The following is a 26973-nucleotide window of genomic DNA, read 5'->3' on the forward strand; positions in this document are numbered from 1 at the left end:
CAAAAGCTTCCCCAGTCTCCTTCAAAAATCATGGTCAAGTAGTTAAAAATTTATTTTGCGATTTATCACCCCTTAACTGATCATCGCGCTCTTCCCCCCCCCCCAGACTTCTGGATACGCCACTGACTTATACAGTACGTAGGCTCAAAAATGTGTTAATGTAGCAGTCAGAAAATAAGTAGAAACTGAATTTTTTTCAGATTTTTAAAATTTAGTGAGAACACATAAACATGTAATTGCAAAACAAATGTGAAGCAAATGCATTATATTAAATTTTTTACCTTTATTGAACAACATTGTATTATTCATCTTTGGCCACCCGCAAGTCAATTTTTTCGAACAAACAACTTAATAAGTGCTTATAATGAATCTGGCAGCAATACAATTAAGAACAATGATTTAGTAGATAAATATTCACATACAATTAATAGTCAAAAACAATTCTGCTTTACTATGGTGGTGTGATGTGATGTTAGTATAAGTTATTTCATAAGATATTTTTTTGTGAATAGGTCATAGAAATACCAGACCAGTATCATAGCACATTAAAAATAAATTATGTGATGGAGGCCTATACCTTTGGGAAGGAGGATTGAACCGGAAACCATAAGAGAAAAGATATTAAACATAATTAAACTTTAAAGGTTAATTGTATGAGTAGAATTTAAACTTTTAGTGCATAGAAACTCTGTATTATTATTTAAAATACAGTAAACACATCATTCAGTGGAAGTTAATAATATGCTTGTTTACGGCATTGCCTAAAACAAACAAGGATAAGAAAGCTAGAAAATACATCATCTAACGTTGTCGATTTTCATGGCAACACTAAATAAATTTCAAGATTTTTGTGTTTGCTACATACATTTTTAAAAAAAATTTTTATGTTTGTAATATGCTTGTACAGTATACCCTCTTTTGAAAATGGGACGATCCCTGGCCCAATCAGTGACCTCTGTACTGCCAATGTCAAGACTTGGCAGTGCATAAAAACACATCAAGTTGGGCCGATCCATTTAATGGCAATGATCATACTAACTTCACACACAAGGCGACATGTTTTATGAAATAATTTCAACCTTGCTGTAACAATTATAATTCTATCTTATCAGTACTGATGTGTATAGTTATTGTTAATACATAGTTCTCATTGCAAATTAATGGTAAATAATAAGAATTATAATACCACTAATCAAAAAAGTGACAATACCCTAAATGGCGAACCAAAAATAATCCGAGTTTAGATGTTTATGATTTCCATACTCAATCATTTTGGCTACCACATAAAATCCAATTCTAGGAATGGCTAACTAAACTGTATTATTATTATCCAGTTTCCTTGCCTTATGAAATATGAATCGCAACATATAAAATGCAATCGGCAAGTGTGTGGATGACGGACAGAATATAAATATTGTCAATACCATTATTAAAACACCATGTATTGTAGTAGTTGAAACAAACTTTGATTCTGTATTTGATATTATGTTCTCAAACTACAGAGGGTATCACCCAATGTTGGAATGAATAAGTTTGTATTGAGCATTCCTTCTGTTAAAAGGAGAGTTCATACATGGACTTGCAAAGCTGAGCAGTGGTGTCACTATTGGACATGGGGAGTTGGAGTTCCCGTTCCCATATAGACAAGCCAAGCTATAACACAACGCAACAACACAAAAATGGGAAATATTAAAGAAATTCTTTGGGCGTAATGCATTAAAAGCCTCAAGATGGATTAAAATGGCCCAAAATTACCCAGATTCTTTAGGAACCAAGGGGGTTAACCCACCGTACCCATACTAAAGCTTATCCCGTTGTCAGAAATTGTCTGAGAAATTAGCTCCCCTCCCCAACCCTAATCATATAGCCACCACTGCACCCAGGTTTTAGCCCAAGTAATCATTTCCCACCTGTACTTTGGAATTGCAAACATTTTAATCATAGATTATATCTTGCTCTATGTCACACTATTGAGGTTTATGCCATAAATATTCATGATTTGCCTATATATGGACATAATGATGTCATATTACACTCATTTATATAAGAGGCAGATCACATGTACCTGTCACAAGTTGATAGCTTATCCTAAACAGCAGATTATCCACTATCTGATAATTAAATAGGTCATAATTCAAGGTAGTTCCTTTCCCACAAAACATTGCAGCAAACAAAAACTGTATAACACACAGCACACGAGGACAGAAAAACAGAGAAGTAAATGTTACAAAGGTGTTTACTTAAGTATGAATACTTAAGACACTACATTTCCAATCTCAGAGTCTTGGATTGATATCCTGAAAAATGCCACTCTCTTTAAGCATTATATAAGACTTGACTTGAGGTCACCTTTCAAGTTTTTAATACAGTAGAACCCATCCTGTGGACACCCCTATTAAAGGACGTTTTTTTGGTCATAAATCAAGAGAAAGCACACCATTTAACAGTACAGCCAACTGTATTCAGAGGACACTGGTTCATTGGAGACCCTTATTAAGGGTACACCCCAATTAAGAGGGACACCCCATTAACGGGACATCGTTTGGTTCAAAAGGTATCCCTTCATAGGGGTTCTACATTTGATACCTTAATCTAGATTTAAACCCTGCAATTACCATGTTAGCAATAAACATAGAGAAATAGTTGGTCAAAAAAGAATTTGATTTTGATGCCACTGTGGATGGGCAAAAAGCTTTTATGGCCTTATAGATCACAACTTCCATCCTGTTCATAGTTTACCTGCTCTGTTATATAAGAATGGGGATAACATTTAAACAGATATCCATCTAAAATGAATAATAAAAGGATTTAACTTGCTACTTTAATAGTCAAAAACTAAACGGAAGGCTTAGTTACGCACTGGTGATTTCAGGCAAGAGTTCCCTATTAAACAGAATATTAAATATTGTGAATGCCTACAATTAAATATTCAGGCAGCACTCAGGAAAACAATGTGCCTGTATACGACAGGCGATTCCATTATTTTCTTTCTGCAGCACTAAAGAAAATAATGAGCTTGAATATGATTGGTGATTCCATTATTTCATTAAGGGTATGCTGCAGTCCCACATAGGGCGGAGGTATGGAATCTATGGAGTGACTGCTCCAGTCTAGTAAACACTGTGTTAATGTATACAGTTTTAATCATGAAACTAATATTTATATAAACCAAACCAAGGTTATAAGGTATTTCACAACATTTAGAAATAGGCAACAATAAAAGAAAAATCAGTAAAAACATCAATAGAAACTCATCATTTTTTTTTCTCAGAATAACAATTGAAGTTACATCACAATGAACTTAACATCTTGGGGGAACGATTTCACGCAATACATGTACACTCAAAAGTTGTTGGCCCTCTGACGGATCATCATGCGGCTCACTGACCTCATCATGGTGTAGAATGCTGGTAACTTGTAATGTAAAAATAAAATCTGCACGTAAAGGAGATACACGCAAACACGTGCAGGGTGCACACATAGAAACCTACAGTAAAGCAAAATATAACTTAATATACTGTAATAAGAAAAGAAACTACACTCAACTAAACCAAAAATCCACAGTGGTTAACAAACAAGGTACTGCTACTATTCTCTGTAAAAGACGTTCTACCGAAGGACCAATGGTGGCTGTTTAATAGGTAAAGCTATACAATTATCTTTTATTTCAGGACCTGCCTGCAATTCAACTTTACACAAAACATCAACAACATCTGTGCCAAAAAATCTAACACCCAATCCTACAATATTCAGTAGTAGTGGTTAAATGAGGATAGTCAAAAAAAAAATAAATAAATAAAAAAAATACTAATAATAACTTGTAATAAATGGAAATTTGATCAATCTTAGCTAAAGTAATAATACATTGCATTGATTATATTGTCATAAAGGTAAACATAAAATATAGCTTATTTCATAATAGCTCCCTGGTACTTATGCATACAATAGCAAATTCAATTCAATTATATCTGATTCGCACTGTACAAAGTTGAGCAACATGCACCCTGGCATTAATAATACAATACATCATTAGATTGTGTAAGAGATGTAATTTGAAATGAAAATCCTGGGTATCAATTAAAAAATTATTTAATATTCATACAGCAAAACTTAATGAATAAGTAATGTAAGAATATATTATTAGATTATACACTTGATTTTTAAATGTTTTAATTAAACCATACTACAATGTGGAAGGCTTGCACAGGTGTATTGGCTATGTATTGAATCACAGCCAATGAAGCGTCATAAGTTCAGGATTTTTTCCATTTTCACTCAATCGTGGATGAATGTAATGAATGCTCGAAGTTAATTGGGATGCCAGTATGTAGGAGGTTCACATAAGTCAATAGATTCTTTGTGGTGACTGCACTGAAAATGGCCAAGACCAATATCGCTATCCCAACACGGTCCCTGTACACTGTGTTCTTCTTTTCATCATTGCCCAATCTTATACACGTTGCGGGTTTTGAGAGATGTAAAGGTCATAGAAGTTTAACACCGGCGACAGATAAAGACCAAGATAGAAAAAGAAATCACACAAAATAGCTGGCAGTAATATTGTGTAGATCAGTGATGATATTGCTAACAGCAACAAGCCAGATGTATATTTCTTGAAGAACTCTTTCAAAAACCTGTTGGGAAATAAATAATATTGAATACTGTAAGCATAATTCTATATAGAGTATGATAATTGAAAAATTTTGTTGCACATTCTAAAGCTCTGTCTAAACTACCAAATTTTATGTGACAAAAAAATGTGATGTGCCCATATATGGGTACGATGATGTCATCACATATCATCAAATTGTATAAAAAAAAGTTGGGCGTGTTCAACTCTAGTTCCATCAAATTTTGTGTGACGCTCTTTTGATGAAATTTGTGTAGACAAAGCTTAAAGCTTGGTTTCCATTATAATTGCTACACGCTATCACTAAAACTTTCAGTGATTCTGATTCGTCGGTCGAATCGGAGAGCCTTCCCAATTTGGACTACTACGCAGTACAATGATTGCACTGAAAGCACCGTACCGGCGGCCATAATACGGCACCAGTACTATGTCCCCTGTCTCGTCTAAATCTGATGAGAGGGTTATTTAAGGAGCTGAGTAATTGACTCCAAATAAAACTAAAAAAAATTTACTTAACTCCTTATATATCAGTTTCATAAAATTTGACAAATTTATTACATATTTACAAAACAAATAAAGGCAATTTTTTGCAGACAAGGTTCCAAAACCTTTAAAATATCTATCCATTCAAATAACCTATAGTCATTTCACTCACCCTTGGCCCCGACTAGCAATAAATCGCCTGAAGCGCTTGAATTCGATCACCATTATAAACAAGCTGTTGAGGATGACACAAAGACTTGTCCATGAATTGATAGCCATCCACTCCCAAGCGAATCTGGCAGTTAGGTAATACGGCATAACAATGGCAACAAATGTAAATTTCAGAAACTGTGTATTAGATACACTAGGTAACTGTTGATATAAAAAAGACAATAAAACCATTGATGAGTATACTTTATCAAAAATAACAATAAAACAAAAAGGAAACAATAGCATTTAAAAAAATTATGAATATTAATGAATATTTATTCATTCATTCACAGATTTATTCAAAACTTACATGTTGTAGCCAGTGGCTAAATTGCGTGAAATTTACAAAAAAAAAAACAAAAAACATACAATGACATATTGCACATTAAAATGGTACTAAAAAGGATAAAAATGAATAGACACGAATGATAAATATTCATAATGTTTGCTATGTAATAACATTAAACAAATATAATTTACAAGATATTACTCATATTTATGTTTTATTTTACCTATGTTTTTTTATAAAAAGTTGAAATAGAGCCAAAAAATGTAGGGCTGGCTTTTTTGGAATAAAAAAAATTTTTTTCATTAAGGAAAACCTAAAAATTCTTGATTTTACAAAATCTCCTTTTCAAGCTTTAAACTAACCACAACCCTACAGGTGTGTATGTTCCTTTGTACGCAAAAACTAAAAGGAAATTTGGGAATTGCGTTAATTAATAGTCACCAAAGTCATTCACTGCATTCTACTAAAACAAACTAATCGGAATTTGCCAAATTTTAGTTATTGTGGTATGGTAACAAGTGTCTGACCCACTACCGTTGTCGATGTCTTTTCTGATTTTAAACTGGACAAATTTAAATACTTGTTCTATTTATATCTACAACAGAATCCACACATCAAAGAATGCAGAACCGTTATAGTAGTTGTACACACACACTCGCTCCTAGGCCAAATGACAGAAAGCCCTATCCTTCCTAAGTCTAAAGCTAGGCCTAGGCTGTATAAACATTCACCAAGTTTGAAGGGCGATTCTCTAAATTCAGCAGTTATGATTTTTTTTCCCTTTTGAAATAGATTAAAGCAAAATCTAATGAGCACGTGTGCAAGAAACTAGATCTCGAAATGATGCATTGCATGTGGGTGGGATTTAAATTTTAATTAGTGCCGAAATATGATCGCAGTCACGTAAATATATAATATCCATAAACAGAATCCTACAGTTGATTAAACGTGAATTAGGGCAAAAAAAAATTTAGCATCACATCTCAAAAGAAAATCAGGAAAGGGGAGGGGGGAGAGAGAGTTAATTTTGCTTATCCGCAAGATTTTTCCTGCACGTCCTAATAAAACTTTTTTTTTATCAAGTGTTTTAACCTTAATATGACAAGAAGTCTTTTAATGAATCAATCACAAATCTAGCATAAATATATACATTTATTAACATCAAAAAGTTGAACACCATATACACCAAAGCAAAATACATTACAAAATAAACTTGGGCTTAAATGTATATTTGTCAATCATTGTAGATTGTGAAGTTAGAGACCTGTTTCATAAAATACCAAAGCTGAGCACAACTATGGGCAGAATTAAAAATAATTTACAGTACTACTACACTCATTTGTCATCAAGTAGGAAAATCACTGAGACTTGTTAGCAAAACGATAACGTAAATAGGCCTAGCCCTAGATGTACGGTATGGTACAGTATTCAAATTTTTGGGGGGATTTTTTTTTATTATTATTTCAAACCACAAACTCTGTTATGGAATTATGAATTTTCAAAAAACATGGTCAAGAAGTTAGCATTAAAGCTTATCTAATTTTTGTTGGTTACGCACCACTTTGGGCTATCACTTTGAAATGTCTACCAAGTAGAGTTCTAACAAATATGCTGTGTACTGTTGTTGTTTTAATGAATGAACATGTACCTGATTATAAAACAGAATTTACTGGTACCTTCATTTCACCACACGAGTACCATTTATTTCTGCTTAATGCAGTATACAGTATGTCACAACAATTACAGAGCAAATGGTGATTGATTAAAAATATGGTTTACGCAAGTTAAGATGTCAAAGGGAAATGACTGTACAATTCCAAATTTAATTAATATAAAAGAGAGCAAAAACATGAATTTATTTTAATTAAACGTTCAAACTATTGCATGAAATGTGATATACCAGCAGGATATATAAAAAGGGTCTTCTGATGTATTATACAAACACCAACGAATTGCACAACTTCAATTTAAATGTGTACAATCAGGATATTATATCCTTCCTTATGTCAATATATAACACATAATATACTGTATTCAATAAAAATTTAAGAAAATGAACTAACCGTGTTTGAGGCAAAACTTTGCATTGACTGAGGTTGGGGGCAGGTGGTATTGAGGAACGGTAGGAATACGTCATCATACTCAAACAAATAAAGATACGCTAATGTTACGCGTGGATAATCCTTCATGGCATAAACCAGTAGTAATGACAAGCCTGGATTAAGAGCCTAAAAACAAGAAATATTTAATAGGATTGGAATCAAAAAATATAGGGCTACTTTCCATGTTTTAAATTTTAAATGCGCCATACAAACCTATATTGTTGCTGATAAAACAACAGATTGAATACAATATCTTGATCAACAACCCATTAATAGTCAATCAATTTTATATTACCAGACAAGTTTGCTACAGTTTAACTGAAATAAACTGACCGGGTGCTATTTTCCCTGCAAGCATCCACAGAACTAAGCTCTATTTTGGTGAAAACAGTTATTTAATAATGTCTGGCACTCACTACTCTAAAGGTCACCGGCCGACGCGATTCTATGAAGAGCGCAACTCCATGAGGTGAATGTAACAGATCGTTTCTAATGACAATCCATTCAGACTGCAACCTACAATCAGCAGATGAAATCGCGTCGTCTTGCATTCACAGGGAGAAGAGTTGGGTTTGTCAGCCGACGGTCTTACGGCCGTCGTATAACCATAGTATTGTACGGTGCAGTGATTGTCCGGCATTAGGAGTGACGTCTTAACCTACCTGATAATTATTTTGCCAAACACTCAGTACGTTGACAAATACTTGTAAAAAAAAAATTTGTAAGTGATTTGGTTGGGAATCAAAACCACAAGCTCCAGATAACTAGCCTGACACCATAACCACTAGACTACCGAGCTTGCGCTTAGTGTTGAATACGATCCCAAAGCAGTAGTGGCTGGCTACCGCAAAAGCTCTTTCGATGTGAGTTTGCTTCAGGAATCATATGAGAGATGTTTTGCAATACCCCTTTTTTTTGTATTAGGGAACGTACTGAATGTTCGGAACGATAACACATCATTATTTTCCTGCACAAACTTGCATCAAAATAATGTTGGTCTTATTGAATAGGCCTCTCTGAAAATTAATATTTAAAATATTAATTTTTTACCTTGTACTCCCAGAAGTCTGTTGGCCTCTTAGTTCCAATTAATCGTAAGGTCTCCACTGATTGCAAGATGGCTCGCCGATGTAGATTGTTCTCGATGCTGATTGGTTTACTCTCCAGATCTTCCTCTGACAGGGTCATGAGTAGTTTACCATCTGAAAATAAAATAGAATTAAGATTTAATATTAATCTACTGTATCTATTAATCGTTGGTACTCTTATATATTGCACTAAAACACATTAGTAACGGTCAAGTTCAATAAAAACTAAATTTTATTTTTGGCTAAACTGTGCACCCGCCGCCACGAATAATAATTTCAGAAAAAAATTAGAAGTTTTTCTTAAGTCTGCAGCTGCCTTGAAATCTCCAAAAATAACATATATTTTTTTTTTCTAATTATATAAATTTAAAGCATTTAAACATCCCATTACTGCACTGTTTATTTACATTTAAGGGATTGTTTTTGGCAAAAGTATTTGTTAAATAAGGGAAAAAAAATTTATTTTCATTGTTTTTCCACCATTCTCTGATGCTCTTAAAAAAAAAAAAAAAAGTTCACAAAACAAGGTATAAAAAAATTCTCGCCTTAAGTGACACTTAAACATTTTACTTCATTACTTTTGATTACCAGTTCATGACCCATTTTGAGTACCTATTTTTTTACATCCTGGGAAGAGGGTTGCAGCAAAAAAGTTCTTTTCCCTAGAATTTTAATTAATTAGAAAGGCACTTGCCATCAGTAAGAAGTAAGTGAAATTTAGCTGTCACTTGATAACTAAATTTTGTAGACTTGATTATACAACTAATATAATACTAGAGTGATAAATGGAACTAGGCAAGACGCCTGGGGAATACATCAAACATTACAGTCTTTAAATAATTCATAGACTGGTAGATCCTTTCTCTCCAGCTTAGCATTTATTACTGAATCTGCATTTTTCGTTTGTTCAATAAATGTCACTTGGAATTCAAATCCTCTAATGGCAAAATATCAAAAACCCACCCATGCATTTTGATGCTTTAAATAAAAGAATACAATAGAGGCTTATACGTATACCTTGGGTCACAAAAAATACTTTTAATTTTACACAACTTTTAATGATGATGATTATCATAAGTTTTTTTTTTCTTTTTGGTATATACTATATTCATTATATCAGCTTTGATGATATGAGGTGTGATCAGCTACATTATGGAAGCTATTAAAATTCTACTACCTAGAAATCCTAATGTACAATAAAATATATTCTTTCTATAATTCACCTTAGAGGCTGTTTGAGTGGGTGCATAATGAGGCCGACATAGGCCTAATAGTATATGGCTTGCAAGCATAATTTGCCAATATACAGGAAAGAAATTGCCATAAGAAATAATGGCTTTCCCGATGTCAACATGCTAAGTGTTTGAAGCATTTTAATATCATCATAAATTACGCTGGTTCAGAAATGGGTTCTAATCCATGGGGAGGTATCAGTAGTGGGCTGGTACAAGAGGTATAATTCAACGTTTATGTTAATGTTGAATCACTTGCAAAAGTCATAAAGCCCCATCACTGTATGGCTTGCTGTTCTTGAACATTTAGCGATGGAAATACCACAAAGTGAAGACTTTTCTCCTGGAACTGACAACAACTATTGTGCACCCCCAAATTTGAGAACCCTCTAATTCCGAGACTCCTCTACTTCGAGATCACTTTTCCAAAGACCCAAATAACCATCTTCAACCTTTTAACACAAAGACAGCCCTCTAATTAGAGATCAACCCTAAGACCACCCCAAATTTTCAGGTCCGAAAGGTGGTCCCGAATTAGAGGGCGAACAGTATTATGATGCAGAACTGAAGTAGGTCTATCCACAGTTGCATTACTAAAATGGGGATACTTAAACAATCCAACCATCAATCAATGTCTGTGGGACTAAAGGCCCAGCCAAAGTAACATGTAAGCATGTCCAAGGTTCTTTCACTTCCTAATTAGAGCTGTTCAAAAAAAAAATGTTCTAAGTAAAAAATAAATTATAAAAAAAAAAACTATAAAAACATATTTTTAGAACACTGAAACTCCAAATAAGCAAAAGAACGTGCAAAAACTCTCACAGAATATCTCGCATTTAAATACAGTGACTCTCAATAGGTGAATTTTTGTGACGTCATAATTGATCTAGAAACGTTATCACTGTAGCAACAATATAATTGATTATCAATGTTTTAACACCACTCACTTTATTCATATCTTTTGTCCTACACACAAAACAACGGAAATCAAGGTTCTCCGTGGATATATAACAGATGTTACAGGGCTGCCGGAACTGCACCAGCATGGCCAGACCACTTTTTCTCAATTCCATTACTTTTTAGATATATACAGCACATCGGGCATTTAGAGGTGCCATATTTCCAAAGACATAGAATCTATCTCCAGGCTAACTTTACACTAAACCTTGTAGCTGTATTTGAGGGGAGGGGTAGCAGCTTAATAGGTAGCAGGTCAGAACGGCAATAACCAAAACAGCAATAAACCAAAACGCCAATGAAAGTACCAAAATGGCAACAGACCAAAACAGCAATGACATGTACCAAAACGACAATACAAAAAAGCAAAACCAATACCAAGAGCAAGCGCCGCCAGGTGCGGGACGAATTGTTTAGATGTCTCATTTTGTGTGTATTTTAAAGTTACTTATTTGAATGTTTACTGCTTCTATATTGTGTTTCCCCCAACTCTTTTATTATTGGATTTGTATGTTGTTATAATGTTAGGCCTATTATTATTATTATTATTATTAATTATTGTTTTTTTGCATATTTTACTTTTATGACAAATTGTTTTAACCTCATTTTGTCTGTATTTGAAAGTTTTATTTATTTGAAAGTTTACTGCTTTTATATTTTATATTATGTTTCTCCCAATCTTTATGAATTTGTATGTTGTTACTGTATGTTGCTATTAGGCCTGTTATTATTTTTATTATTATTATTAATGTTTTTTCACATTTTTTTTACTTCTAACATAGATTGTTTTAGCCTCATTTTGTCTGTATTTTTAAGTTTTATTTATTTGAATGTTTACTGCTTATATATTGTGTTTCCCCAACCTTTTAATTATTGAATTTATATGTTATGTTGTTATCAGGCATGTTATTATTATTATTACAGTTTGCCAGCTTCTATTTCCGGGCATTCAGAGGTTGTTCACTCAATCATGGTAGGAGCTCGGGTGGATATTGTATGCTCTCAGAGGCCCACTAACTTTAAAATTCTGTATCCATGGTTAGAGTTCAGTTTACAAAAAAATTTGTTAAGCGCACCCCCCACCCCGCACAAGCTCTTACTGTAATGGCCGGATCACCTGCAAAATGCTTCTGATGGCTATGTTTTATAATATCACATACACCTGTATTGCATTTTATAGTGCCAAAAATGCAGAGTTGTGTATTGGTACTCAACAAGATGGCTGCAGTAGATTCAACTAATCAAAATGCACTTGGAACATGGTTTTCAATTGCGCTCTCAATTTTAATATGCAATTTTCGAATACAGCAAGGTTCTCGAAATGTTTACTGTATGTTATGCCTGAGCCACACAATGTAACAAATTTGATGATGTACTGTATACAGTATATTACACTGTAATATTTTAAAAATTAAGTTACTCTAATTAGTAATTGGGCTCCCTGTACTTGGGTTGGCCATTTTTTGATGAATGTTATGTTGGAGGTGAAAATATGTCTTTGTTTTTAAAAACAATGCACACAGTACAGTAGGTTTAATTTTATTTGTATTCACCTTCTGGGCTCACATCATACTGAAGGCTTCAGCCAAGGCAAACTCTTCCATATGTGTTCTTTAGTACAGTAGGACTATAATTTTGATGAAGGTCCAGATTCAAAAAAGTGCCACAAAGAAAATTTGTGAATAAATGTTTAATGGGAAACAAAACCAATATCTTTTTCTACAGTTAGAGAAAAGAAACCAGGCAACTGAGTGTAATACACCCACACACCAAAAGAGGCAGTAAAGAACAATCAACCGTCTGAAGCTACATCAATGAAACAATGAATGTTAAAATTTAGTATTCAAACAACATCAATCGATTTAGGTCTGCTTGCAAACACTGCTCTGTAATATGTCTACAGACATATTTACAGAGCTTAGGCTGTAATTACTCAGTCTCCAAAACCACTATAAAAGGTTTTATTGACCACGCTTTTATCATGAATAGATTCAACTACTGTACACTTGAGAAAGACTATTATAACCAGCAGTACCTGGGTAAGCACCCATTGTTGCACTGTAGATCACCTTCTCAATTTCTTGAATTCACTTATCACTGCTAGGTAACCCTTCTAGTGCATCATAATATGGAGTATTACTTTTCTATGCTATACATTACATCATTATTTCCTGGTTTAATACAGAAGCCTGCAATGTTCTACATGACCTGATATTTATTATGCAGGTAGATTTACTAGTGAAATTGGGAAAGGAATGTATGTACATCTATTAATGTAAGAAATCTATACAATCCTAAAACTATCTACAGTAGTTTAAAATGTTCTTATCCCAAAATATCCAGTAATTCTTTTAAATGAAATATGAATATTTTATCATATTCAAAGACATTTAATTCACTGATATATTTCAGGCCATTGGCCTGTTACAAAAAATTGAAGACCACAACTGATCAAAACTACAGTCAAAGAAGCAAGCCCTCAGATCATTGATCATTGATCCTGGCGCTCGGACGATCTGAGCATTTTTAAGCTGTTTTAAATCAATTTCAGGGAGCGTTTGTTGACAATACTGGGTACAAAAACATTTTTAATAAAGCCACCAACAATCTGAGTTTCATTGTACATTATGTTTAATTTGAGCACCCAAACTGTGGACACAAACATTCATTACTTAAACACAAAATGAAGAGGCATACTGATTAATAATAACAATAATAACAATAAGCCTAATGAGGGTTTTACATAGCGCTCTAGACAAAGTCTCAGAGCGTTTTTCCACATTATTACCAGATGCCTATGGGGGAAATTCCATAGTTTGCTGCATGAAATATATCAGTGCATTTTGCACTTGAACCTCCTTTGGTACCCACTTATACTCCTGGGTAGAGAGAAGCAATGCAGATAAAGTGCCTTACTCAAGGACACAAGCGAAATGCACAGCAAGGAATTGAAACCCCGACCTCGGGGTTGGGAAACCAAACAGTTCCTGCTTCAGCAAACCACTTCCACCAGTGATGCGTCAGTGAATTAAGTATTCACGTAAATACTGTCAAATGACTGAAGTTACTGCATGACTGTTTTAAAATTTTTAATAAAACCAATTTCTTCTAATTTTACTTTAAATACTTCTCTCCTTTTTGTAATAATTCCTTATCACGCATAGACCTGTGCTAAATGCGTGACAAATTTCTGATCATGCATGTGTTTCTGCAAAATGCATGTTTCAACCAAAATCTCTTAGAAATGCGTGACGGTTGGTAACTAACTATGTAAATATAGCCTTGCAGATACATTTCCAGTCCCCTATAAAAAACCTTCTGTCGTATAGAAAAATTTGCATTCATCTGACAAACTTCCTTTTTGATTATGACAAATCTATAGTACTATATAATTACACATTTAGGTTAACTTTCTAAATTCTACCTACAGGTAATATAAATTCTGTGCCAGGCTAAAACAGAAAGACACGCAGTAGGCTTAGATTAGGCTATAGAATAATACTTACCAATGGCATTATCCAAGAACACCTGAGAATACTGGCTGTGGGCCCATTCACCTAGGCCGCTAACCCATGAGGCAACATCAACGGGGCTCCACTTGCCAACTGGTTTGTGGACCAATAAATCTTGATCCGAACTTCTCCAATTCCATAAAATATACACAACCTGCGTACAGGGGATGATATAAAGAAAGATAAGATTAAAACTAAAGCAAGTTCTTATTTTAGGTTTTGAAAAAAAGAATAACATGAATGAGACATTTTTACATTTATTTTTCCTTTCTGGAATTTGAAATAGAGGGGACCCAGAAAGCCAATTTTACAGATAGGTGATCAATACCACCTCAAACCCACCAATTTTTATGTCTATGAGACTTCTAGGTAGCCAGAAATGGCAATGTCAGTCTCAATTTAAATGTACAGTAATATTCTTTTATCCCTCATTTATTTTTATTTTGTAAATTTTGGGCTCTTCCTGATCCTGTCTACGTCAAAGAAATCTTTTTATTGATACAGTAAAACTGCATTCATGTTAGATCCGCGTTTCCGATGCACTGAACGCCAGTGTCCCTATTCTTACATACAAACTGATTCGGTTTTCTGATTGGTTCGGTAAGCCTTCCAATCCGAAAATTTTGATAATTGAAATAAAAAAGAAAATTCTACTGAAATTTCCGGCCATCTAGAGGTGCGACAATCATAAATTTTCTTACCTCATCCCCAACTATGTTGGGGCTGAGATAGTATAGACCCTTCATCTGTGAACATCCCTCTTTGGGCCCCCTCTATTTCAAATTCCTTGATCTGCCACTGACTTGTGTAAACAATTTCATAAGGGAAATTTTTCAAAACATATATTCCACATTTCTATTTCTGGTTTATTGCACCAACACAGAGGGAATAAAAATTGTTTTGTTCAGAAGCCTTTATAATTTACTATTTCCTGGATCCTGCCTCAATTAATTTTAAAATGTCATCCCAAAACCAATGTACTGTATTATCAAATATGATGAGTAATATACTGTAGCCTTACAGCAAAATGGTAACAGTCTGTGTAATTAGTATTTAGAAGCTGTAATACATTGAACTCATAGAGTAACTTGAGCGTTAGTTAACTGATTGTATAAACATCACATAAAATGTTGCGTGTCCCCTTTTTGGCCATTAATGCTTTTTGGGATAGTACAGTATGCCTTGTATGATACAGTGATCATGGTTTAGAACTTGAAATAAAAAAAAAGCCTGTGCAGGTAGTGCCAAAGCTTTAGTAGTTGAGAATTTGTATCAGGAAAAAAATGTTGCTTTGCCAAAGCAGACGATTGGAAATATGTGTATGCCTGTCTGGAGGGCAGAGGAAGTGACGATGTACTGTACCAGACTTTTAGCTAACAAAAGTGTGGTACAGTATTGTAGGCCCTAATCAATTTTGTAAAATAACAAATTTTATTTACTTGCTTGGTCTGTTGTGGAATTTATTTTTTAAGAATATATGTTTTTATCTTTTCATGCTTTTTTAAAATTTAAATCTTTCCCAATTTTAATGTTTCTCATTTTGCTTTTGTCTTTATTTGTACATTTTTATTATATTCCAATAAATTATTATTCTGGTAATTTTAATCAAAATTATATTTTGTGTGCATTGAATTTTAATGCTTTTTATTGAATTTAAGCCTTTTAGTGATTAGAATCTTATACTGTAAATTTGATACAATTCAGCTTTTTGCTATGAATCAAATTCTGAATAAAATTGAAATTGAAATTGGTACAGTAAAGCAAAAACATAGGTATAGTAATACAGTCCCTCTAAATACTGATCATCATTTTACTTAGAAAATGATAAAGTCGGAAGCGGCTGTGCGCAGCATGAACAGTTTGTTTCCCAATCTCGAGGTCGGGTTTCAATCCCCCGCTGTGCATTTCATTTGTGTCCTCGAGCACGGCACTTTCTGCATTGCTTCTCTCCACCCAGTAGTAGGTACCTGAGGAGGTTTGAGTGCAAAATGTGCTGATATACAGTACTTCAATGCATGCAGAAAATTATGGTATTCCCCTATAGGCATCATTCCAATGATGACTGGGGTAATAATGTGCTGAAGTGCTTTCAGACTTGCTGTGTAGAGCGCATCAAAACCTACATAATATATAGTATACGGTAATATTATTGAAGTTCAAGTCCTGTAGCCCTCTACAACTAGGAGAGATGTTATTCATTCAATTCAAGGTTAATATTTGAATGACAACCGATATGATAACGATCTTCTACACTGAACCTCAGTTGCCAGCTCAATATATTGATCTTGCAGCACCTGTGAATAGTCTACCGGCAACTGGGTGTTCATAATGCAGAAAGGTACAGTTGTAGGTCAAATAATAATAAATCACACATTTAATTGCTCCACTATTAGGAGGGGTAGGAAGAGATGAGGAAGGGGAAAAACCTATATTTTTTTTTTCAAATATCCTAAAAATCAAACAAAATGCAACAATTTTATTAACTGCCAGATAGTACAGTAGGCCTGGCTTTAGACCAACATTATACATTATGACTTTAGAGCTCTAGAAAATAAACAAATGATTAAATATCTGCAATGTACAGCTGGGCTTGTATCAGTTACTGTACGATAAAGTAGGTACGATGCACTAAAATGTATTAAAATAATCATACAAATCCTACTTTAATCCAGATTTTATTAATACTGTCAATTGGATACAGTAGATCTGCTTCTTGAAAATCAAAGATACTGTACTTCACTCCCAAATTTAAACTCTATTGTTAAATATCATTTGTTTATAGCATTATGAATTTTCCAACTACATACAGTAGTGCAGCTACCAAAAGTAGACCTCCAAAATTCAATGAAAAAATTGAATTGCAAAATCATATTATTTGAAAATCTAAATATTGTTTGAAGTTTTGCATGGCGAAGTTCTGTAATTAATTATAATATATTAATGCTTGCAGTACAGCACGCACTGTAGATAGTTCTGAAAAGAACTGTTGTTTGTTGAGAATGTCTCAATGTTTCAATTGAGTTGCTTCAGTTGTCTTCAGGATAATAATATCTGATTGTATTTAATTTGTTTCATATTTTTGGATGCACCACTCGGAAATGTGTGATTGCCACTGATTATAAAGCAAATTCTTTATAAATAAATACCTATCAGACAAAGCTTAATCCTCTCTTCCTACAGTTAAGCAGCTACGTTGTCAATAAATGAATGGAAAATGCACACTATATTTACAAACTGACAATCATGAATGTTATTAAGTTACTTTATATTTAATACCAAGGATATTAGAAACACAAGATACTGTAGAACTCTTCACAGATAAAAACTCTATTACTGAATTGCAAGATGGGTATACCGTACTCATGTTTCTAGTATCTTTGTTAATATTGTTTGTGTTTAAAGTGCTAAAAATATACACATAAAACATAAATCTATTTATGTACAGTATGAGTTTTTTAACATGAACTCTTCAGCAATGTAAACACTGGTGCTTACAGTAGGTCTACATACAAACAACAATACTTGATAAAACAAATAAATATTAATGTCCTACAGGTACAGTATGTACTCTACATTTATCTATTATTATGGCTTACTAATGGACTTTTTAACCTGAAATTAAAACTGCTGCATTCTGCAGTTTCGAAAAAAGCACTTAAATACATGGTCAGTTTCTGAACATTTTTAAAATCTGATTAGAATAATAGCAGGAAAGGCATTAACTATTCCCATGACTAGCTGATAAAAACCAAAGAAGTCAGGATGAATTCAGTTTCAACAAGCTATAATGGAAAGAATGAAATACTGGGACATAATCACTGAGCCTTGCTCCACACACACAATACACTACAATTGGAAAAAATCTATACAGAGTTTACCAAAATGAAAGTGAAGTTACACAATGTACCACCACGAAAAACTGCTGAATGGACGTGATCTAGAAAATTTACTCTTCAAGTATTAAGATTCTTCAACTTTTAGAGAATTTTAAATAACTATTTTAAAAGAGCTGCAATGTGTGTTGTTAGAATTAAGAGTAAATTAATATTATTATTTTTTTTTATATATTTCATTTATTACCACACCAACAATGATATATCGCCACTTACAGGATGGTCAAAATACAACAATATATAAAAAAACAATATTAATGTTACTAATTTACATAAAAAAATTGCTCTGGAAATATAACAACTTCGTCTGTCCTTTCAAATGTAAATTTTAATGTTTAATACTGCACTATTTTAATAAGGATTTTTATAAATTTTTAATTGCCAATTATATATTTTTGTAATTTTATATTATAGACTGTTTTGTATGCGAGTTTCTTTTTTGCAATAAAATATACCCAAATATATATAACAATATTAATGTAATATTAGTAATTAAAATAAAAGATTGCTTTGGAAATTACATCACAGGATACCTTTAAATGAATCTTTGGTATGCCTATTTGTTTTAATATCAAGGACAAAACAGTTTCTTTGTGGCAGGATCTGTCGTGATAACATATTACAGTATCAGTACCTATTGTCTGCGATTCTTGCCTTGTGCACGTCATAAAGCCAACATCCTACTGGTAATTAATACAAATTAAAATGCATTGCACCATTTCCTCTTGGTACTGTTTGACATTTAAAGGCTACACAAGGTACACGCACATTTCACATCCTGTAGCAACCGAACTCATGAATTAATTTTAAAGTCAGTCATTGTAGTAGGCATACACTGTAAAACATACAATATACATTTCGAGGAAAAAATGAATGAAGAAAATAGGCCCTACTAATCCCAAAAGAGTTTTTAGCTTACTGTATTTGAAAGTCAAATCAAAAAAAGAAAGTTGAGTGACCAGGACTTGCGCAATATATAAACACTTACTCATATATGTGGAGATTACTTAATGTTCAATGAAATTACAGCAATGTAGCTTATCTGCTCTTATAGTATTTCTGTGTAAATTGATTTTTCTTTTTAGTACCATTTTTTAGGCCTTCCAATCTTAAATATATGGTCTTTAATGCTACAGAACAGACATTTTAAGGTGAGCAGGAGCTACTGTACACTGTAGCAGGACTGAGGAGATAGCAATACACAGTAGGCTTTAGGCAGGTACTATACATACTGTACTGTAAGTATACTTGGTTCACTGAAAACTACAGTATTATTCGATGACACTGAAATACAGGATACAGTTGAAGTGAGGTATCATGACAACATTATTTAAAACAAAATATTTTTTAATAATTAATTAAAATTTTTTAAGCCCAGGGCCAAGAATAACAAACTTTATTATTTTACTATTACCCTGTAAGTGCCAATCCTTTTACAAGAGAAGCATGCAAAGAAGATGCTCTACAAACGTTAAACTACGTAAGTCTCACTATAATATGGGGCTTAGAGAGTGAAGTTGTTTTTGGCCGAAGGAAAAAAATCCTGTAAAGTTACGACAGGAATAGCTAATGTGCTGAGTAAATTTAATAATAGCAATCTTTTTTTATTAAGAATTTGTAGGGATGTGTTATACAGAGTTGACAAAAAAAACAACAAACAAAAGTTATCTGTTGTTTATCTTTCGAGATAACTTTCTTCAAAGTTTTTCAGACACCTGAAAGTCAAAATGATTAATTTTCTATTTCTTTTCTAATCTAGAAAACTTTCTGTTATACAAAGACAAAAGCTGACCATATCAATGTTTTGTAATAATAATTTTTTCATTTGGTACCAAGATTTGCAATGAAACCTCACATAATTACTGCATGAACACAACCATATGGTTTGCACAAGCACACCTTGATGAAATTAATTAAACCTACCCTGGGCCCTGAGTTTGTTAACGACATTTAGCTAGTGACCATGTAACTACTGTGTTAATATCTTACCAATTAATACTGAAATGATTAGTGGTGTTTGATATAGATAAGTGGTTACCGCAATTTATATAAAGTGCACAAAAGTAGTTTATCAAAATATGCACTGATATAAATGTCACATCATTATTATATTTTTAGTTCGTGTCTGTTCATTAACAACATTTTTTTAGTTCCTTAGTGGCTAAAAAATGCCGAGACAGTTTTTACTGTGGAAGGCGCCATAAAAATATATGACCATTGACTGTAGCATTGAGTGTATACTGTAAATACTGTACTTACATAAATGAGGACCAATGTCAAAAAGGTTCCACACCAGAAATCTTGTGGTCTGTGGTTGGACTGTGACCGCTTTTCTTTTTGCCTGCGACCGAATTCTTCAAATTCTTTTAAAAGATCAGTATTTTCTTTAATTTCAAGTAATGCAGCCTTTTCATGATACCTTTCACTACAAGCTTTTTCTATTGTTGACCTGTGTGGGTGAGAAAACAATAATCATGAGTGCATTCAAACCTTCACATCCTTGGTGACTAATAGTAAATACCACCTAAATTTAGAAACTTGGGGACAAAGTACAACACATGGGCACTGTACAAGGTGACCTACATGCACAGTAAGTGTTGCCCTTTATTTACTTGAAAGACAAATCCTAGCCAACAGTTAAAACAAAAATAAACTACAAGCGGGAGCGTGTGTCTACTGCTTGATGGTTTGTTTTTTTTTTGTTTTTTTTCCGGGTACTGTTTTAACTCATCCATGGTTTCTGTGTTGGCAATTCACTAGAATATAGTAGCTGTGACCATACCCGAATGTTGTGACTTTTTACTTCTTACTGTATCTAGCAGATTTCTGTGGGGTTAATTCAATTGATAACTAGAACAGGTCTTATATGGCATCACAAACTTGCTTTTCATTATATCTTTAGCTTGGTATTATATTAACATTTAAGCATTTTCAGCTTTCTATAAAGACTCAGTAAATTTGAGTAGTAAGCTCTGAATTACTATGGCAGTTTACTTGTCGTAAGCACTCGATCATGTCCATTAAGATGCACAGCAAGTGATTGAACATCTATTCTCAAGATAAAGTTAGCTCTCAAAAACTAATGTATGCTACTGTACTGTACAACTCAACACCAAATCATACAGAAGAAATACTGTACATGTACAGATACATTATAGTAATAAATAGTTTTGTTGTTGTTATTTAAAAATACAGACTAAAACACAATTGCAGAAAATACAAAAGAACAGAGTACAGTAAAATATTTCCATAGGATTTCTTCAGAAATAACTAATGTACAGTAATCAACATGTTTTGGACTGTAATCTGCAAATCACATTAAATCTAGGTGTATTCCCCTAAGAATTGGCTAAATGGTGAACCATGATTTCCATGTGAACTTTACATGTATTATTACTTACAGTATATAGGGCATACAACGAATTCACAGTGCGATTTCACACAGAGACAGATTAGGCCCTATAAAAAATATTATTAGTTTATTACCCTATCTGGGCAGGAAAAGTGATGAGGGAGGGAGGTTTTTTTTTTTAATTTTTTATTTTGCTAAAGCCAAATATCACCCTTGGGTTGTTTGCTGGTGCATTGATATTTAAAGTAAAACATGATTTAGATAATGCAAACAATATCTACTAACTATTTAATAAAATAAATGAAAAAAATAAATAAAAGAAATAAAAAAAATTTCCAAAATTTTTTTTTTTTAATTTTTTTAAATTTTTCAAAAAATTTTTTTCCCCAGTACCATAAAAGACATGCGCGCGAGGGTGATAAACTAATAATTTTTTTACTGGGCCTTAAGTTAACGCTTTTAACACACTATCAAAACATGCAGGAATGGAATCATTTTTCTTATTCCATTTTTTTGGTTGAACAGTTTTGTTTACTTTGAAATATACTCATATCATTACTCTTATCAGTTTCTATGTATGTTGATGGTTAATTGCACAAATAGGTTTAGGGTACAATAAATTTCTAAACTGTGTAAACTCTGTAAACCCAGCGCATAAGCCCTCCCACCAAAATAACTTGTGGATGAGTACTGTACCAGAAGACGGAATATAAAAACATACAGGTCTCTCTAATTAAAGACCCCACCTCCAATTATAGACCCTTTTTATGTGGTCTCATATTAACAAACGTCTTTTACTGTTATTATATTCCAATTAGAGACTAAAACAGCTAAAGACCATGGAAACCCTGGTCTCAAAAGTGGCTTGAGGGATACCTGTAATTTATTTTGGGGTAAAATGTTGAAATTTTGCAAAAGGTTGCACAGTAACTACAACCTTCTGATACCATCTTAAAGTAAATCAAGGCACATTAAAGACAAGTCAGAAATAAGTCCTGAATTAGCAGCTTACAGTACTTGTTGTAAGCCCTGGGTAGCGCCTGTGAAGACACTCTTTGTATGCTTCAACGTTACTGTACTGAAGATTTACTGTACTCCAGAGCAACGTCAGGAGTACAATAAGTGTGCTATTTCTGCGTACACAAGAAAGATAAGGGATACGCCCTCAGAGCTGTAGCGCATTGATGGTGTAGACGTACTTTCTTCAGAGCTTGTATTAGTATTTTGACCTCGATTTTTTTCAAAAAATAAACACCTACAAATGAATGTCAAAATAACATTTCCTGTTTAAACCTTTGTAGACATGATGTTTTCATAATTGTTTAGAATATTCAAGAAATTTTGTGCAAAATAACCATTGAGAGACAACGAAATTGGTGATTAAAATTTGCATAATTACTTCTTAGCTTTGACCTAGCTTTGAATTAAAAAGAGCATTATGCTCTGGGTAAGCATCATGTGGACACTCGTCGTAAAATATTACGTTTGTCGTAACTTTACTTCAGGCGGTAGGCTGTCTGAACAAAAATTCTGACACATAAATTTAATGAACTAAAAAAAAAAAAAGTTCATAAAACGCTTACAGTACATTGTGAATTTACTTTTTAAATTTTACCAAATCCACAGTGATGTCACTACCCTTTCATTATGCAGTATTTTACAGTAAGATTTTAATTTTTTAACTTATACTGAGATTAAAAAAATCTTTAACAAAAATAAACATACAAACCTTAAAATATAATTCACATTAGGAAATCCAGTCCACTCTTGGCGACAGAGAAGACAAGTACATGTTCCAGAGGTTTTCCACCATTGCGCAATACAAAGACGGCAAAAACTATGTCCACAATTTAGTGTAGTCGGGCTTATCATTAAATCACTACAACAAGCACAGGTAAAATCTCGTACTGATACGGAACGTCCAAATGACTTCTGGCCACTACTGCTCAATGCAGAGTGGCCAGATTCTGTAGTTCTGTTATCTGGAGGATTTTGTTCTGATAAACTTTCATTTCCAGTAGTAGTCTCTACAGGTAAATCTTGAAAGACACTTTGCTGATGATGCAGGCCACCAGCTCCTAAGAAGTCATCAGGAGGCCCACAACCTCCCTTCCTTCTCGCATAAAGTTCTTGATTGTATGATCCAGCCATATTCAATCAGATTACGAAAAAATAAAATTCATTGAAAATATATATACGTTTGGAATCTGCAAAAAGAAAAAAAAAGAAAAAAAGAACATAACATTTATTCATTAAAAAAAAAATTTACAGTAAGCTGTAATACTATTGTATAGTTAATTTATTTTACTCATCCTGGCAAAAAAATATACTGTACAAGACAAAAGAACATACAATACAAATAGTCAGAAAAAACCAATCATCATAATGCACCAACATAAACCAAATGATAGAGAGAAGGATGTTGCTGATAAATAACAGGTGTGTCAAAATGATTAAGCGACTTTACTGTACTGTTTTTACACTTTATGTACTGTGCATGTGACATAATTTTACAAGGAAGGTGAGTTTTATACAAAATAAGGAAAAGTTTTATACAAAAGGAAATTAAATATTGAGGAAGTACCTACAGTACAGTAAATCTTTTGAAAGGAAATTTTGACACATGGTTAAGAACCCCACAAAGAAGCAAACCCTATTGTAAATGACCCAAACTGTACAAACACACACATCAACCATGACGGTACAAGGTACTGTACTGCACTGTACAGTATCACGCACAGTCCCAGGGCTGGAAAATTTGCACACCGGAGGCATTTTTAGAAAAAAAACTACTGTTAGGATATATAGTGCTTAGGTGCATTACTAGAGGAACTTTTAGAATTTATTTGCTGGTTCAAAAACCATTACTACAGTATTTGGCTCCATAAGTGTAAATAACATTTGATGGTGCTGGAGGAATTTATTAAGATAATTTTCATGGTCTGAGGCACAACAGACTTTTTTCCAGGCCTGCACAACGCATTGATTTCTCAAGCATTCCACCATTCAGAGATTAGATAAAACACAATCAATATCTACACTGTGCATTTCCTTGTTAAATGTTGAAAATATAAAATCGGAAACAGGTCAACTTGGACACTCAACTCAGCCACAAGTGAACTCGGCCACAAATTATTAATTTACACTCAGTTGCAGGGCGCACGAGTTATTTATGAGAGGTTATGGAATAAAATAATATATTCAAATTACTGTAATTGTAAATATTGCCCTTTTTGCTTCCTTCTAAATATGATTGAAATAAAGTAATTATATACATACAGTATACTGTTTTAGTTAAATTAAGATCATCGTCGTGCGATCAGTCCAATCTTTATTTATTTGTTCATACACTTACTCAATAGCGGGAAACCTGCCACTTACTGTACAAGATGAAATAAAGTCTCAAAATAATGTTTAAAACATTTAATTTAGACAATTTTAATCATTAAAAAAAATATTTTTAATTTTCACTTTTTTCCCATTAAAATGTGGAAACAATAAATGAATACACCATTAAATACACAGTATTAATTAAGACTAATAATAATATTAATGATACGGTAATAATAACGACAACAATAAACATTACAAAAATAATACAGGGCCTGCTACATATTTGAAAATAATTAAGTTAAGGCCTAGTAGTAGTAAATAATAATTCCTGTGGTATGTGTAGGCCTATAATATTTTAGGGAATCTCTACAGTAGTTAGGCCTACTGTAGGCCTACTATACTAAAAGTAATACAGTACTACTGTAGGCTACTACTAGACCAACTGTAGGCCTAGGCTGGAGTAAAATTACTAGTCTACCTAGGCCGGATTAGGGTCGTAGCGGCCGCGCTCAAAATGTATGGAACGCCAGTAGCGCTATACCGATTGATTGGGATACGGTACGGTATATAGCGTTCATATCGTAATGTAATAAAATTTGATGAACGTGAAAAACAGGTCTACACTTAGTGATACTGTGCATTGTCATTATTATTATTAATTTATTATTATTATTATTATTATTGTTATTATTATTATTATTAATTATCAATCATCTTCAAATGCAATGACAAACAGATGTTCATTCACTAAAGAACAAACTGAACACATTAATTAAGTTAGTGAAATTCAAATAAATAAACTAAAAGAAGCAATTTGAAAAGTACATCCATTTCTGTAAGAAAGGCATAGGCCTAATATAAATCATAATATTTGATATAAAAAATAAACAAACTAACTAAATATTAAGTCTCGATTTATATAGGCTATATATAAATTATGAAAGAAAATATACATTAATTTGATAATTGATTAAAACAGTATTAATATCGAACTCCGATGCCCATTGTCCAACATACTGTACATTTTGCATACTACACGATTGGCGCTCCATGCAAATTGCTGCATATCGACTCGCGGCCGCTCCGACCATACTGCCCTAGGCCTAGGGGCTTAGCCTAAAATAATTAAGTTAAGGCCTAGTAGTAGGGCTAGTAAATAATAATTCCTGTGGTATGTGTAGGCCTATAATATTTTAGGGAATCTCTACAGTAGTTAGGCCTAGAACTACTATACTAAAAGTAATACAGTACTAGGCTACTACTAGACCAACTGTAGGCCTAGGCTGGAGTAAAATTCCTAGTCTACCTAGGCCTAGGGGCCTAGGCCTAGCCTAACTAGGCCTAGGGGCCTAGCCTACTAAAAAAATACTTGTCACTATTTAATAATTTTTCCCTTTTTTATAATTTTAAGCTAAAATTTAGGTGACCAACTGTGTGTGATTGGGATTGAAAATATGTACTAAAATGTATGACTAATATTAGGCTAGAAAATTCTCCAATACATCGACAAGCCAACCCGGTTTAGTCAGTGCTAGGCTTAGCTCTAGTGAGGTACAGCAGGCCTAAGCATAGTTAGGCTAAGCCTTAAGCTTCATAATCCATGGAATTATGACTCACCACCCCTCACGCGGTCCTTCTTCAACAAGCAAGGCTAGCAGATTAGAAATCTAAAAGTTCTGTTCTTTTACTCCTTGTACGTCCCTTACAATAGCAAATTAGTGATATAACGAATGATAAAAATACTCCAATAAAAATAAGAGCAATAATATCTCCTTCTTCGTCAACGTAACCATCTAATTTCAGATCCATTTTCAGAACCGCCTCACCTCCGAGATAGTCTGCGCTCCTCTGAATCTGTTTCTTTTTATTTTACTGTATTGGATTTTTTGTGT

The 26973-nt window shown here is 33.3% G+C and overlaps 1 protein-coding gene across 2 annotated transcripts; it reads right to left on the reverse strand.

Annotated features, from left to right (window-relative positions):
• Positions 1 to 263: 263 nt before the first annotated feature.
• Positions 264 to 26957, reverse strand: LOC117107475 (bifunctional apoptosis regulator-like). 2 transcript variants are annotated; one of them, XM_033249173.1, is made up of 8 exons: positions 26699 to 26956; positions 23478 to 23955; positions 20656 to 20845; positions 14498 to 14657; positions 8765 to 8916; positions 7676 to 7840; positions 5286 to 5485; positions 264 to 4634 (listed from the first exon to the last, which is right to left on the reverse strand). In XM_033249173.1, exons 2-8 carry the CDS (start codon positions 23897 to 23899, stop codon positions 4451 to 4453), a joined length of 1473 nt encoding a protein of 490 aa, XP_033105064.1. In that variant the 5' UTR covers positions 23900 to 23955; positions 26699 to 26956; the 3' UTR covers positions 264 to 4450. The 2 variants fall into 2 exon arrangements, with proteins under 2 accessions (XP_033105064.1, XP_033105065.1); XM_033249174.1 differs by lacking the exon at positions 7676 to 7840 and having other exon boundaries at positions 26699 to 26957.
• Positions 26958 to 26973: the final 16 nt, after the last annotated feature.

The sequence above is a fragment of the Anneissia japonica genome, unplaced genomic scaffold (genome assembly GCF_011630105.1).
Source record: "Anneissia japonica isolate Jap-2015-1 unplaced genomic scaffold, ASM1163010v1 scaffold284800_len683186_cov164, whole genome shotgun sequence".
In the NCBI taxonomy this organism is placed as follows: domain Eukaryota; kingdom Metazoa; phylum Echinodermata; class Crinoidea; order Comatulida; family Comatulidae; genus Anneissia; species Anneissia japonica.